The 12,565-nt window shown below is 48.9% G+C and overlaps 2 protein-coding genes and 1 pseudogene across 3 annotated transcripts in view; 2 read left to right on the forward strand and 1 right to left on the reverse strand.

Annotated features, from left to right (window-relative positions):
* Window positions 1-8,655, forward strand: part of CUNH20orf24 (chromosome unknown C20orf24 homolog) — a 16,237-nt gene extending 7,582 nt beyond the window's left edge. The window contains exons 3-4 of the mRNA XM_004630883.2: window positions 4,180-4,309; window positions 8,122-8,655. Of these exons, the coding sequence (XP_004630940.1) occupies window positions 4,180-4,309; window positions 8,122-8,163 (172 nt within the window). The 3' untranslated portion in view covers window positions 8,164-8,655. The remainder of the gene's footprint in view (window positions 1-4,179; window positions 4,310-8,121) is intronic.
* Window positions 5,951-6,679, forward strand: LOC101582970 (annotated as a pseudogene).
* Window positions 8,656-8,720: 65 nt separating the features above from the next.
* Sla2 (Src like adaptor 2) overlaps window positions 8,721-12,565 on the reverse strand; it is a 26,895-nt gene continuing 23,050 nt past the window's right edge. For both annotated transcript variants that reach the window (XM_023714800.1, XM_004630992.2), the window contains 3 exons: window positions 11,177-11,326; window positions 10,160-10,292; window positions 8,721-9,791 (listed from right to left, as the gene is read on the reverse strand). In XM_023714800.1, the coding sequence (XP_023570568.1) occupies window positions 9,626-9,791; window positions 10,160-10,292; window positions 11,177-11,326 (449 nt within the window). In that variant the 3' untranslated portion in view covers window positions 8,721-9,625. The remainder of the gene's footprint in view (window positions 9,792-10,159; window positions 10,293-11,176; window positions 11,327-12,565) is intronic.

Consider the following 12,565-nt stretch of genomic DNA (forward strand, 5'->3'; position numbering starts at 1 on the left):
TGTGTGTGGCCAGCTTAGCCCACCAGGGGGCGGGGCTGGCTGGCATGTGGTGCTGGGGGATTGAACCGTGGTCCCTGTGCTTTGCTTAAGCTTAGCTTGTTCTAAGTGGGTGCTTTAGACCACTGAGCCATCTCACCAGCCCAATTGGTTGATTTTATACTGAAAATTAAACTCAGGGCCTTCACACTCAGCTACATCCCTATCCCTTTTTTTTGATTTTTTGAGGGAAGATCTTGGTGAGTAGTGAAATCATCTAGGCTGGGTTCAAAATTAGCATTCTCCTGCCTTGTCCTCCCAGAGTCCTGGGACCGTACCCACGGGCCACCACACCTGGCTTTTCTCTCATTTGTAAAACAAAAATTTTGCCAAATATGGTAGCACATGCCTATAATCCCAACATTGAGGGAGGCTGGGGCAAGAAGATTGGAAGTTCAAGCCCAGACCTGTCTCAGAAAGCAGCGGGGTACAGGAGGTGCTGTGGATATCCAGCTGAGGACAAAGACCCTGGCATTCAAATCTCAGTATTCCTCCAGGAATAGTGGCATAAGACTGTGATCGCAGCTCTTGGGAAGCTGAGACAGGAGGATCACCGTGAGATCAAGGCCAGCCTGAACTGTGTATTAAGACCCTGTCTCAAAACCCAAAAATAATGGGGCTGAGGAGATAGCTCAGTAGAATAAGTGCTTGCCTGGTAAGCACAAGGGCCTGAGTTCAATCCCCGGTTCCGCAAAAAAAAAAAATAAAATAAAACCAAACAAAAATAAAACCACAATAGAATCTCCAGTGTGCCAGGACTACTGGCTGGCTAGCTAGCTGAATTGTGCCCATCTTTAATGCTCAGCATGAGCCCTTCTAGTCTTTCCCAAGACCACCAACCCCGGCTTAAACACCTTCCTTAGTGGGGATGCAGGGCCTTTTCTCCATCGCCCTCACTCCTTGACTATCGTCCTGCTCCAGCCCAGCTTATCTGAGTCTCAGAGGCATTTCCAGCTTCCATCAGTAATCTGCAGCGAGAGCCTCTAAATGTGAGAACTAAGTTCCTGTCAGGAGGAGGTGGCTGGCGTTGGCTGGGTCTCAGCGTTTCTGGCAAGAAGTAAGGATATGGCCACAACTTGGCCAAATCCAGAACTGTATTTTCTTTGAAATCTAAGAAAAACCTGGGCTTCCTCACTCTCTGCCTCTGCTGTTAGAACCACTGTGCTCCCAGGCTTGAAGCGTTTGGCTCTTTTTTTGCTGAACTGGGGATTGAGCTCAGGCCCTTGCACTTGCCAGGGAAATGCTTATTCTACTGAGCCATCTCCCTGGCCACCTTTGGCTCTTTTTACCCCTCATTTAACCACTTGGTTGCTCCCTGTCCTCACACTACACTTGCTGCTGTGTTCTAAAATGTGTGGCTCCTTCCTCACCCATGCTGCCTCTGCCCACAGATTTTGTGAGCCGCACCCCCAAAGGCCCACACACTCCAGACTTGCTGCCACTGCCTCAGACTCCCCGGCCCCTGAGCTCCACTGCACTGCCTACACTGCCTCCCTGTCCTCTGGATTTTTCTTTTGGCACTGGGGGTTGAACTCTGGCCTTGTGCATAGGAAACACACATCCTGCCGCAGAACTGTACTCTGGCCTTGGCATATTTCCACTTTTGCCTTTAGAAGGGGTGTGGCTGAGACATGTGGTACCTCCTCACAGTGGGTGCTGTAGCTGGAAAGACCACTAGACAGTTTTGACTGCTTCATTTAAAAAAGGAAAAAATGGGGGCCAGGGAGATGGCTCAGTAGAATAAGCACCTGCCTGGTAAGCTCACGGTCCTGAGTTCAATCGCTAGTACTGAAAAAAAAAAACAAAAACATTTTGACCCCATAATGAAACCAAGAGATGACTACAGTAGGGTCCTGCGGTCTGCTTACCACCTTCCAATTTCTGTCAGCTAAATCCATTATGGAGTCAAAGACTTTTGGGGGAGGGAAGGCCATGGCAAGAGGGTGATAGGGAGGTGGAAATGTTGGAAGTACATTATAGACATGTACAGATCTGCCAAGATAAACCCCACTAATGTGTACAATCAGTATGCACTAATGAAAACATGTAAAACAAAACAAAACAAAAAAAAAATAGTGGGGTAGGCTTTCCTGGGGATGTTCACCGACTTCTGGCTTCAACTTTTTTTTTTTGTTTGTTTGTTTGTATGTTTTGCAGTACCAGGGATCAAACTCAGGACCTTGCACTTGCCAGGAAGGCGCTTGTGCTGCTGAGCTATATCCCCAGCCCCTTTAGCTTTATTTTTGCTATCGTGTTTCTGTTTTGTTTTCAGACAATGTCTCACTGTATGTTTCAGGCTGGCTTCAGACTTACTTCAGTCTTCCTGCCTCACCCTGCCAAAGTGCTGGGATTATAGACTTGCGCCACCATGCCCAGCTGTCGCTACTCTTTGTCTCTGCTAAGTGATGGGCTGAGAGGAAGGACTGTTGGGTTTACCTCAAGTGTAATGGCAGACACAGACATCCAGAATGATCTCTCCTTAGGAACTGTGCAGGGGCTCATGCTGTTGCTTGTTTTTATTGATTGAAAGTTGATTGATTGTCTTTTTGAGACAGGGTCTCACTGTGCAATTCAGGCTGGCCTTGAGCTCACTTTGTAAATTGCAATAATCTTCCTGCCTCAATGTGAGTGCTGGGATTACAGGCATGTGCCACCATGCCTGCTCGCTGTTGCTTGTTTACTAGACCATATAGTAGTAGTTAAGGACTGGGAAGATAGCTCAGCAGTCTAAGCACCTGCCTGGCAAGCGTAAGGACCTGAGTTTGATCCCTGGTACCATGTGCTGTGCCAGCTCCTGAACCACAGGTGTGCTGAGCTGGCCCTGAAACTGGAAGTGGTGGCGCACACCAGTAATCCCAGTGCTGGGGAAGCTCAGACAGGAGGATCACCATGAGTCTAAGCTGCATAGGAGACCCTATACCAAATAAATAATTTTTTTTAATGTATTTAGCAGAGGGTCTACAGGGTCTCACTACACAGATCGGACTCAGTAGTGATCCTCCTGTTTTCAGCTTCCCAAACTCTGGGATTATAGGCATGTGCCACTTGCCCAGTCTCAATGGCCCTCTCAGTGTGGGGGTGGGGCCAGCATGGCACAAGGCAGATCAAAAAAAAAAATTTTTTTTTTAATTCATAAAAATAAAAAAGTAGTAGTAGTTGAGTACATTTGGCCCACAGCAGCCCCTCATCTGGGGCTATATGAAAGGCCGTGTCCGGTATAGTTCTTTTTGAGGTAGCTCAGCAGCCATTCTGTCTTCAAGGAGCTCGAAGAATATTGGTATATGCTATTTTTTATGGTACTAGAGATCTAACCCAGGGCCCTATTAGGCAAGCCTTTGCTGCTGAGCAATACTTTTTGTTGTTTTCTGACAGAGTCTTGCAATATAGTTCAGGCTGACATTAAACTGATTATGCAGCCCAGACTGACCTATAGTTCACTTCAATCCTCCTCCTTCAGTTTCCCAAACGCTGGGATTATGGCCATGTGCCACCATGCCAGGTTCACTAAGCTGTACTTTAAATGTTTATTTGTTGCTTTTGCTGGGGGACTAAAAATCATTGTTCCTGCTTTAAACCTCTAGTTGATCCAGGTGAACTCTTTTAAGGACTTAAGCATTATTTTGGGGTTTTTTGTTTGTTTTTGTTTTTTGTTGTTGTTTTGGCAGAACCGGGGATTGAACTCAGACCCTTGCGCTTGCCAGGGAAGCGCTTATTCCAGTGAGCCATCTCCCTGGCCCCTGTTTTGTTTTTGGTACCAGGGATCAAACTCATGACCTTGTGCTGGCCAGGTAGGTGCTTAGCTGCTGAGTAATCTCCCTGGCCCTCTTACTGTGTCGTTTAGACTGGTCTTGAACTCATTGTGCCAAACTCTTGGCCATTCTCCTGCCTCAGCCTCACCATTTTGTAGATGAGGGGATGGAGATGCAGAGATGCCTGTCAGATTTGCACAAGGTCTCATAACAATGACGCAGAACCACCTTCCTGAGTTTGGAGCTTCTCTCTCCAGGTCACCTGTGCCTGAAGGGAGACATGTGCCAACAGTGAACTTAGAACACAAAATATGCTCTAGTAGCTCAGCGTCTGACGGGTCTTTGAGTCTACTAGGGTTACAGTTTGTTTGGTGTCTGTCCTCCACTGCTCCAGGTTCTGCCTGATCAATGCAGGGGTCCTGTACCTCTACTTCAGCAACTACCTACAGATTGATGAGGAAGAATATGGCGGAACATGGGAACTCACAAAAGAAGGATTTATGACATCTTTTGCTTTGTTCATGGTATGTACCTGGTAGTTATACAGCAGGTCTATTCCTTTCATGAGATGTTACTCGTACAAGGGAAACCCAGCAGTTGAGTTCATCTATGTGGCCGAGGTGCCATTTTTTGTTCAGAAGGTTCATGAGGTTGAAGTGATGCCTTCTCTAGCTAAGCTGTCCTAAAAAATGGGGTGTGAGAGGCCAGGAAGATAGCTCAGCAGCATATGCACTTGCCTGGCAAGCACAAGGTTCAGAGTTCTATCCCTGGCCCCGCATGCCATGCTGGACCCCGAATTGGGCATGGTGATTCATGCCAGTAATCCCAGCATGCGGGAGGTTGAGACAGGAGAATCACTGAGAGTTTGAGCCCAGCCTGGGGGCTACAAAAGTGAGCATAAGGCCGGCCTGACCTGCAAAGTGAGACCCCATCTTGAAAAAGAAAGAAAGAAAGAAAGAAAGAAAGAAAGAAAGAAAGAGGGGGCTGGGGAGATGGCTCAGTGGTCTAAAGCACCTACTTAGAACAAGCTTAGCAAAGCACAGGGACCGCGGTTCAATCCCCCAGCACCACATGTCAGCCAGCCCCGCCCCCTGGTGGGCTGAGCTGGCCCCACACACACACACGAAAGATAGATAGATATCTAGATAGATAGATTGATTGATTTGGTGTGAGGTACTGTACAGTCTCTGCTGATGTGCAGATCCAGGGACCACTGTCCGCCAGCTTCATCTAATACTCATGTAGGCTTGAAATTGACAGCTATTTAATATACTTAGGTTATTTGTAATAGCTCAAAAGCTAGGTGTAGTGGTGCACACCTGTAATTTTAATGCTTGGGAAACTGAGGCAGGAGGATCTTTGTGAGTTTGAGATCAGCCTGACCTACAAAGTGAGCTCAAGGCCAGCCTGAGCTGCATAGTGAGAACCTGTCTCAAAAAGGGCAACAAAAAACCCCCCAAAACACCCTGGAACTAGAAACAGTTATCCCCTGATGTGGAATGTTGTTGGGCCATAAAAAGAATGTAAGCTTTGACACTTACTACAACCTTGACAGCATGCTAAATGGAAGAATCCAGAGGCAGAAAGCTGACTATTAAAGTCAGGAAATGCTGTAACGTCAGCACTCGGGAGGCTGAGGAAGACGAAAAGTTCAAGCAATTTAGGGAGAGGCTGTTTCAAAATAATTTTTTTCTTTTTCAAAATAAATATTAAAAAGGGCTGGGGGGTGTAGTACATAGGATCTAGGTTCAATCTCCAGTTCAGTCACTGTTTATGTGAAATGCCCTAACACAGGCAAATCCATAGAGGCAGCAGGATGAGTGGTTTCCAATGGCTGATGGCAGGAAAAACCAGGAAGTAATAGCTAGTTGGTCATGGGAACAGATTTTCTTTTTGGAGTGATACCTTGGAATCAGTGTTTATATTGGCCCATCTCTGTGAATATTCTAAAAATTTCTGGCCAGGGGTGATGATGTATGCCTGTGATCCCAGCAACTTGGGAGGCTGAGGCAGGAAGATCACAAGTTTGAAGCTAGCCTGGGGTACACATACAGAGTGAGTTCAGGTCCAGCCTAAACTACATAGTGAGACCCTATCTCAAAACAAAACAAAAAATTCTAGATTGTATACTTTTAAAAAGGGCAAACTATGGCGTCATTTCCGGGTGGCGCGCGACGAAGCCGCCAACGGCCGGTAGAGCAACATGCCTAAGTTTCATTGTGACTACTGCGATACGTATCTCACCCATGACTCTCCATCTGTGAGAAAGACACTGCAGTGGTAGGAAACATAAAGAGAATGTGAAAGACTACTACCAGAAATGGATGGAAGAGCAAGCTCAGAGCCTGATTGACAAAACAACGGCTGCATTTCAACAAGGAAAGATACCTCCTACTCCATTCTCCGCTCCTCCCCCAGCCAGGGCTATGATCCCACCTCCACCCAGCCTTCCAGGTCCTCCTCGCCCTGGTATGATGCCAGCACCTCATATGGGAGGCCCTCCCATGATGCCAATGATGGGCCCCCCACCTCCCGGGATGATGCCAGTGGGACCTGCTCCTGGAATGAGACCACCCATGGGAGGCCACATGCCAATGATGCCTGGGCCTCCAATGATGCGACCACCGGCTCAGCCCATGATGGTGCCCACTCAGCCAGGAATGACTCGACCAGACAGATAAAGTGGAGGGGCAGCCTCTCTGTATCAGTTTTATATTATTTGTTCTGCTTCACCAGGGGTCATGGTGCTGTGACTCTGGGTGTTTTCTAACAGCATGAATGAAAAGGAAGACTTGCTCCCCCTTCCTATCAAAGAATAGTTTTGAAGGGAGAAGTATGATAAAAGTGCAAAAAGTACAGTTTCATTTGTATTGTGAAATGTGAAAATAAACTCGTCAGCTGTTTTAGTTAAAAAAAAAAAAAAGGCAAACTATAGAATGTGAACTATGTTTCAGTTACTCAGGAATTCTGAGCTGGCCACAGAGGTTCATGCCTGCAGTGCCAGCTGCTGGGGAAGCTAGGGCAGGAGGGTGGCGGGTTTGAGGCCAGCCTGCACAGCATAGCAGCTCTGCCACAAAATAAAAATTATGCCCATGAGTGTCCAGATCTCAAACCAGTACACATTGAGAAGTGGTGTGAGGGTATCACTGTCTTGTTTTTGTTTTAATTAATTGTTTTATGTGTTTAGTACCGGGCCTACAGGGTCTCACTACACGAGATTGGATTTATAGTGATCCTCCTGTTTTCAGCCTCTCAAGTGCTGAGATTAGAATCAGTCACCGGCTCAGCACACCCTGGGGGCAGAGCCGGCACCGCTCCACTGGGGATGGATCCAGGCCCCTGCATCTGCCGAGCAGGGGCTTTAATCTGCTGAGCTATCTGGGCGGCCCTTGTTTTTTTTTTGTATCAGGAATCAAACTCAAAGCCTTATATTTGCCAGGCAGGCACTTGTGCTGCTGAGCTGTATATCCTGAGCTGCCCTTTGCATTTTTAGTGTGTTTTTTTGGTTTTGTTCATTTGTTTTTAACTTTTTTGAGACAGGTTGTTTGTCAGACTGGCCTTGAATTCACTGTGTAGTCCAGTCTGGCCTTAGAGTCCAGCAATCCTCGTGTCTCAGCTTCTCAAGCACTGGGATTACACAGTGCATTGATTCTGTGTGTGTGTGTAAAACCCAAGAAGCACTGAGCTACATCTTCAGCACTTTTTTATTTTGCAGCAGTCTTGCTAAATTGTCTGCCCTGCCCCTAAACTTTTAGTGCTCTTTCCTCAGCCTCCCAGGGAGTTGGGATTACAAGTGAAGGCTACTGTGCCTGGCTGGCTGTTTTTTTTTTTTTTTTTGGTGGAACCGGAGAGGAGATTGAACTTAGGCCCTTGTGCTTGCCAGAGAAGCGCTTATTCCACTGAGCCGTCTCCCCGGCCCCTTGTTTTTTGTTTTTGAGACAGGATCTCGCTGTGTACCCCAAGCTGCCTTCAAACTTGAAGCCACATACCCTTCTGGTTTTTGTTTGGTGGAACTGGGGATTGGACTCAGGCCCTTGCGCTTGCCAGGGAAGCACTTATTCCACTGAACCATCTCCCCAGCCCCGTTTTGTGTATTGATTGTATGTCTATACCACCATTCCGTGGGTGCTGTTTGGTGAGGGAAGGAGTTATCCAGAGATCCCTTTGGGAGCACAAATGGGCCGTCCTGCACTTGCTTAGAGACAGCCTGAGTGCAGTGAAATAGCTGAAGCTTTCCATGGGGTTATGTGTCAGGTAGCCAGCCCCTCAGAGTACCCTGATGCATGCCCTCACTTTGTGGAATCGGTAACCTGGAAGCATTGTGTGTCTCCCCTAGGTCATTTGGATCATCTTCTACACTGCCATCCACTATGACTGACAGTGAGCAGCTCCCACCTGTTTCCTGTCCAGTCCTATGGACCCTCAAATTACAGCACAGAAAAATGATTGTTGGGGCATCCCAGTCACATGGAACCTGGAGGACCCATGTTTCCTGGACCAAGAATTAGAATGTTGGGCATCAGTGTTTTCTACAAGGGCTGTGACCTGACACTTTCTAAAGAACCATCCACACTGGGGAAAAAGCACTTCTGAATTTATCTGTCATCCACCCTTTCTTGGATACCATCATGTAACAGCTATTTGCCAAGTGGAGCTGTGATTAAATTTGATGCACCTCTGAATCCGGATGAAACATTAAATTGTCTTCCTCGGTTCTCTATCCAGTGTACAGTTTTTAAACTATCAGTGGCATTTCAAGTCTTCTGAAAACAGTATAGCGGGATGTGTGTGGTTCAAAGCACAGTACAAACGGCACCTGATGTTTCCATTGTAGAGGGTTTTCAGATACTTGAATAAACAAATCTTTAATGAGAACCTGTCGATGATACCTGATAAACCCTGTCCCACCTCACTTGCAACCTCCTCAGCTGGAGAAGATAGCTCCTTTTTCGCTCTGCTGCCTTTGCTGCTGCAGCCAGGACTTTGTCGTGGGCAGCAGAGACCTTGAGGTGTAGTTGGTGTGGGCTGTGCTTGGTGTGTTGTGGACAGGGCTCCCTGCCTCCTTGTGCCCGCGCCTGCACGCTGCTCTGCACTCACCCACACCATGTTTGGCTCCACCAGCGTTGCTCTGAGCCAGGTGCAGGGGTGCACGCCTGTGATCCTGGGAGGCTGAGGCAAGGCACAGGCCTGAGCTGCATAGTGAGAAGGGGTGGAGGGTCACTGTATTTGGCCACGAGATAGCTAGGCCGAGGAGCTTGGTTGGTTTTGAAGAAGCTACAGAATGAAATGGAGATCTGAAAGCTGGGGCTGTTCAGAGAAGGCTCATGGGGCCCATGGGAGGACCTGGGCTGTCAGTGGTCCTGCTTGTTCTGGGGTCAAGTAGAGCTGGAAGCTGAGGATCTGCTGCGATTAGCCACCTGCTTTCCTTCTGGGCCACAGTCTTCCTCTGAGGTGAGAGAGGAAGTTGTTCTAAAATTATTCTTTTTCCTCTTCAATGTTAGTGGTTGACTACATTATAAATAGGGCTGGTTAATAGCATGCAGAATGGAACTCAACAGGCAGGAGACAGAGGTAGAGCTGGAATTCCCTAGATCAGGACCTGAACAGACCCCACAGGATGTTTACTCCCTTCTTGGAGCACTGAGCCCACCCCCAGCTGTCCTGTGCTGCAGACCGAAGTTGCCCACAGGGTCGTGGCCAGGGAGGAGGTAAGCAACTTCTTAGGGCCGAGAGGAGGAAGTGGGAGGTCCAGGTGGAAGTCCAGATGCACCTGTGCCCCAGGCCTCCCCACACTGAGCAGCCTTGCTTCCGGGGTGCTCGGGCTGAGCTAAGTTGGGCTTCTAGGTGCCACAGCCTGGGTTACCCTTTCGACCTCTGCTTCTGCCCTTGGCACTGTCCAAGGAGACATCCTCGGTCAGGCTGATGTAGGAGCTGAGGGACTCTCGGAGCCCCTCGCTGAGGAGAGATGCTGCACCCGTGGTGGGAGTTTCAGAAAACAGGAGAGAGCTGTGGAGTGGGGGTGGGGAGAAGTCAGTGAGGGCGCACCCCCCTGCACACAGCTCTGCTCTAAACAGGTCCAGTTACTCCTGACAAACCCCGATCCCTGTTCCTGTCAGATTGAACCCCACCTTGATGTCCCATGCAAGCCTGTGCTCTCCAACCTTCTACTCTGCTTGCCTTGGGGTCCCCACTTGGTTTTGTCCTCCTCAAGTGTCACCTTGTGCCACTACCCACCCTGCTGAGCTGGGCTGGGCTCTAGTCGGCTCTGGCCCAAGTGTTCTCACACACGACAGCCCATTTTGTGTTCTGTGTTCCCAGTTCTGGGGCCTAATGCTTCTTTGTTCTGCCTCTGATTTTTCCAGGGGTCCCCTCACCTGTCCAGCTCTTTCCAATTGAGGGATGTCCTCTGCACGGTCACAGGTGGGGGTATGTCCTTGACAGGGAGTACGCTGCACCTCTGCAGGGCACAGGGCTCCTTGAGGACACAGCAGATGTCATCTGCCAGTTCTGAGCAAGACAGAGGGACATTGGACGTCTCTGATGCAGCCCTGCCTCTCCCTGGTGCCCCTCCCTGGCAGCTTCCCATACTTGGCATGTGGGGGCATGGTCACCAGAGGAGCAGGTCATGCGCCCAAGTTGAGTCTGGGGAAACTGACGGGCCTCAGCACCCTCTGGCTAAGAAAGTGCTTTGGGAAGAAAAGCAAGCTACGGAAAGCCGTATCCTCATGTAGCAATGTCAGTACCCACTATGTGGGGCAACCTGGCCAGTTTTCTTTTTCTTTCTTTTTGTGAGACAGGGTCTCACTGTGCAATTTGGGCTGGCCTTATGCTCACTTTTGTAGCCCTCAGGCTGGTCTCAAACTCACAGAGATCTTCCTGGCTCAACCTCTTGAGTGCTGGGATTACAGGCATGTGCCACCACACACAGTTCCAGAGTCTCACAGTGGACACCCATCTGGGGCCCAGGCATCTGGGGCTGAGACCGCATGGCATGTGGGACCGAGGGTCAAACTGGGGTCCTTGTGCTTGCCAGGTAGGTGCCTATGCCTCTCAGCTATCTCTCCAGCACACTGGCCAGTTTTCCTAAGAGAAGTCTCCTGTCTGACATTGCCTGGGTGACCACATCTTGCAATGTCCATTACAGGACAGGCCCCAGGAAAGCTAACAACTGGGGAGAGAACGCTCCCTGCTGTCGGGTGCTCTGACTGAGAACCACTGTGGTGGGGAAGGCACTAGCTGAGTCCATGGGTGGTCTGTAGCTCCTCTGTTGCGTGGGATGAACAAAGGCTCCCATTGTGTCTCAGTACAGGGATAGGGTCACTCTTCTGCACAGATAATCTCCAGCAGGTGCACCCCCGCCCCGTCTTTCACGGAGGCAAGAAAGGACATACCAGAGTAATGGTCCACCAGGTCCTGGAGCGAGGGGAAGGTGAGGCGAGGGGAGATGTACACCCAACCATTGTCAAGGCGCTGGATCCTGTAGTGTCTGACCCGGTCCCAAGATGCGGGGCGGCTGAGTCGGACTGACAGCGAGTAACAGCCTGAGGAGGAAGGGATCCAAGAGCGGGTTCTAAGGCCCTGCTACGACTCAGCCCATGTAGGCAGGGGGAGAAAGAAATGCTGTGGCTCAGGCACTGGAGAATTGTGAGGTCACTACCCAACCTGAGGTCAGAGACAGGACAAAGACCTGCTGTCCTGTTCATAAGTGACAGGTTCATAATATAGACAGACTCTGTGAGGAAGTGGTGGATCTTGTATACACAGTGTTCAGTGTATACACAGTGCTCAAGTATAGGGTCAGCACTTGGCAGCATAAAGAAAGGCTGGGGAAACACAGCTTGGCAGTATAAGTACCTACCTAGAGAGAGCAAGGACCTGAGTTCGATCCCTGGCTACCACATGTCTTGCAGGCCCCACACCGAGCCAGCTAGCAAAACCGGGTGTGGTGATGCATGCCTCTAATCCCAGTGCTGGGGAGACTGAGACAGGAGAATCACTACCCAACCTGCGGAGCTAGACCCTCTACCAAATAAAAGATTTATGAAAAAAAAGGTGGTAGGAGGAATAGAATGTGAAAATGTGTCATCAGGCATCAGCAAGGAGGTAGAGAAATAGGAACTCTTACCCTGCTGGTAGAAAGAGAAACTAACACAAGCCAGTTGTGATCTTCCTACATCAACCTTCCAAGTGGGATTACAGAGCCTGTGCCACCATGCCCTGCTGAAATATTTTATTTTTGGTTTTTAAATTTATTTATTTGTTGTTTTATTGTTGTTGTTTTTAATGTATTTGGTACAGGGTCTCACTACACAGCTCAGACTCAGTGATCCTCCTGTTTTCAGCCTCTCCAGCGCTGGGATTACAGGTGTGTGCCACATGGTCTCAGTGGCCGTTCAGTGTGCCCAGGGGCGGGGTCGGTGCAGCATGTGCTGCAGGGGATCAAACCCATCCTGGTACTTGCCTAAGCAGGTACTTAGTCTGCTGAGCTATCTGGCAGGCCCTGTTTTTGTTTGTTTGTTTGTTTTTTTGTCTTGAGACAGGGTTTCACTATGAAGTTCAGGCTGGCCTCTAACTTGCAGCGATCCTCCTGCCTCAGTCTCCCAAGCATTGGGATTATAAACATGCACTGTATCTGGCTAATCCTATTTAAACTTCAAAAATAGCTCAGGCTACATTTCCATGTTACAAGGGTTATCTGTATGTCAAGGTTATGAAGAGAAGCATCCTAGTGACAGACACAATAAAGCATGCAAAGGGCTTTACAAGGTTTTTTTTTTTTT

This window comes from Octodon degus, unplaced genomic scaffold (assembly GCF_000260255.1).
Source record: "Octodon degus isolate 3935 unplaced genomic scaffold, OctDeg1.0 scaffold00037, whole genome shotgun sequence".
Taxonomy (NCBI): Eukaryota; Metazoa; Chordata; class Mammalia; order Rodentia; family Octodontidae; genus Octodon; species Octodon degus.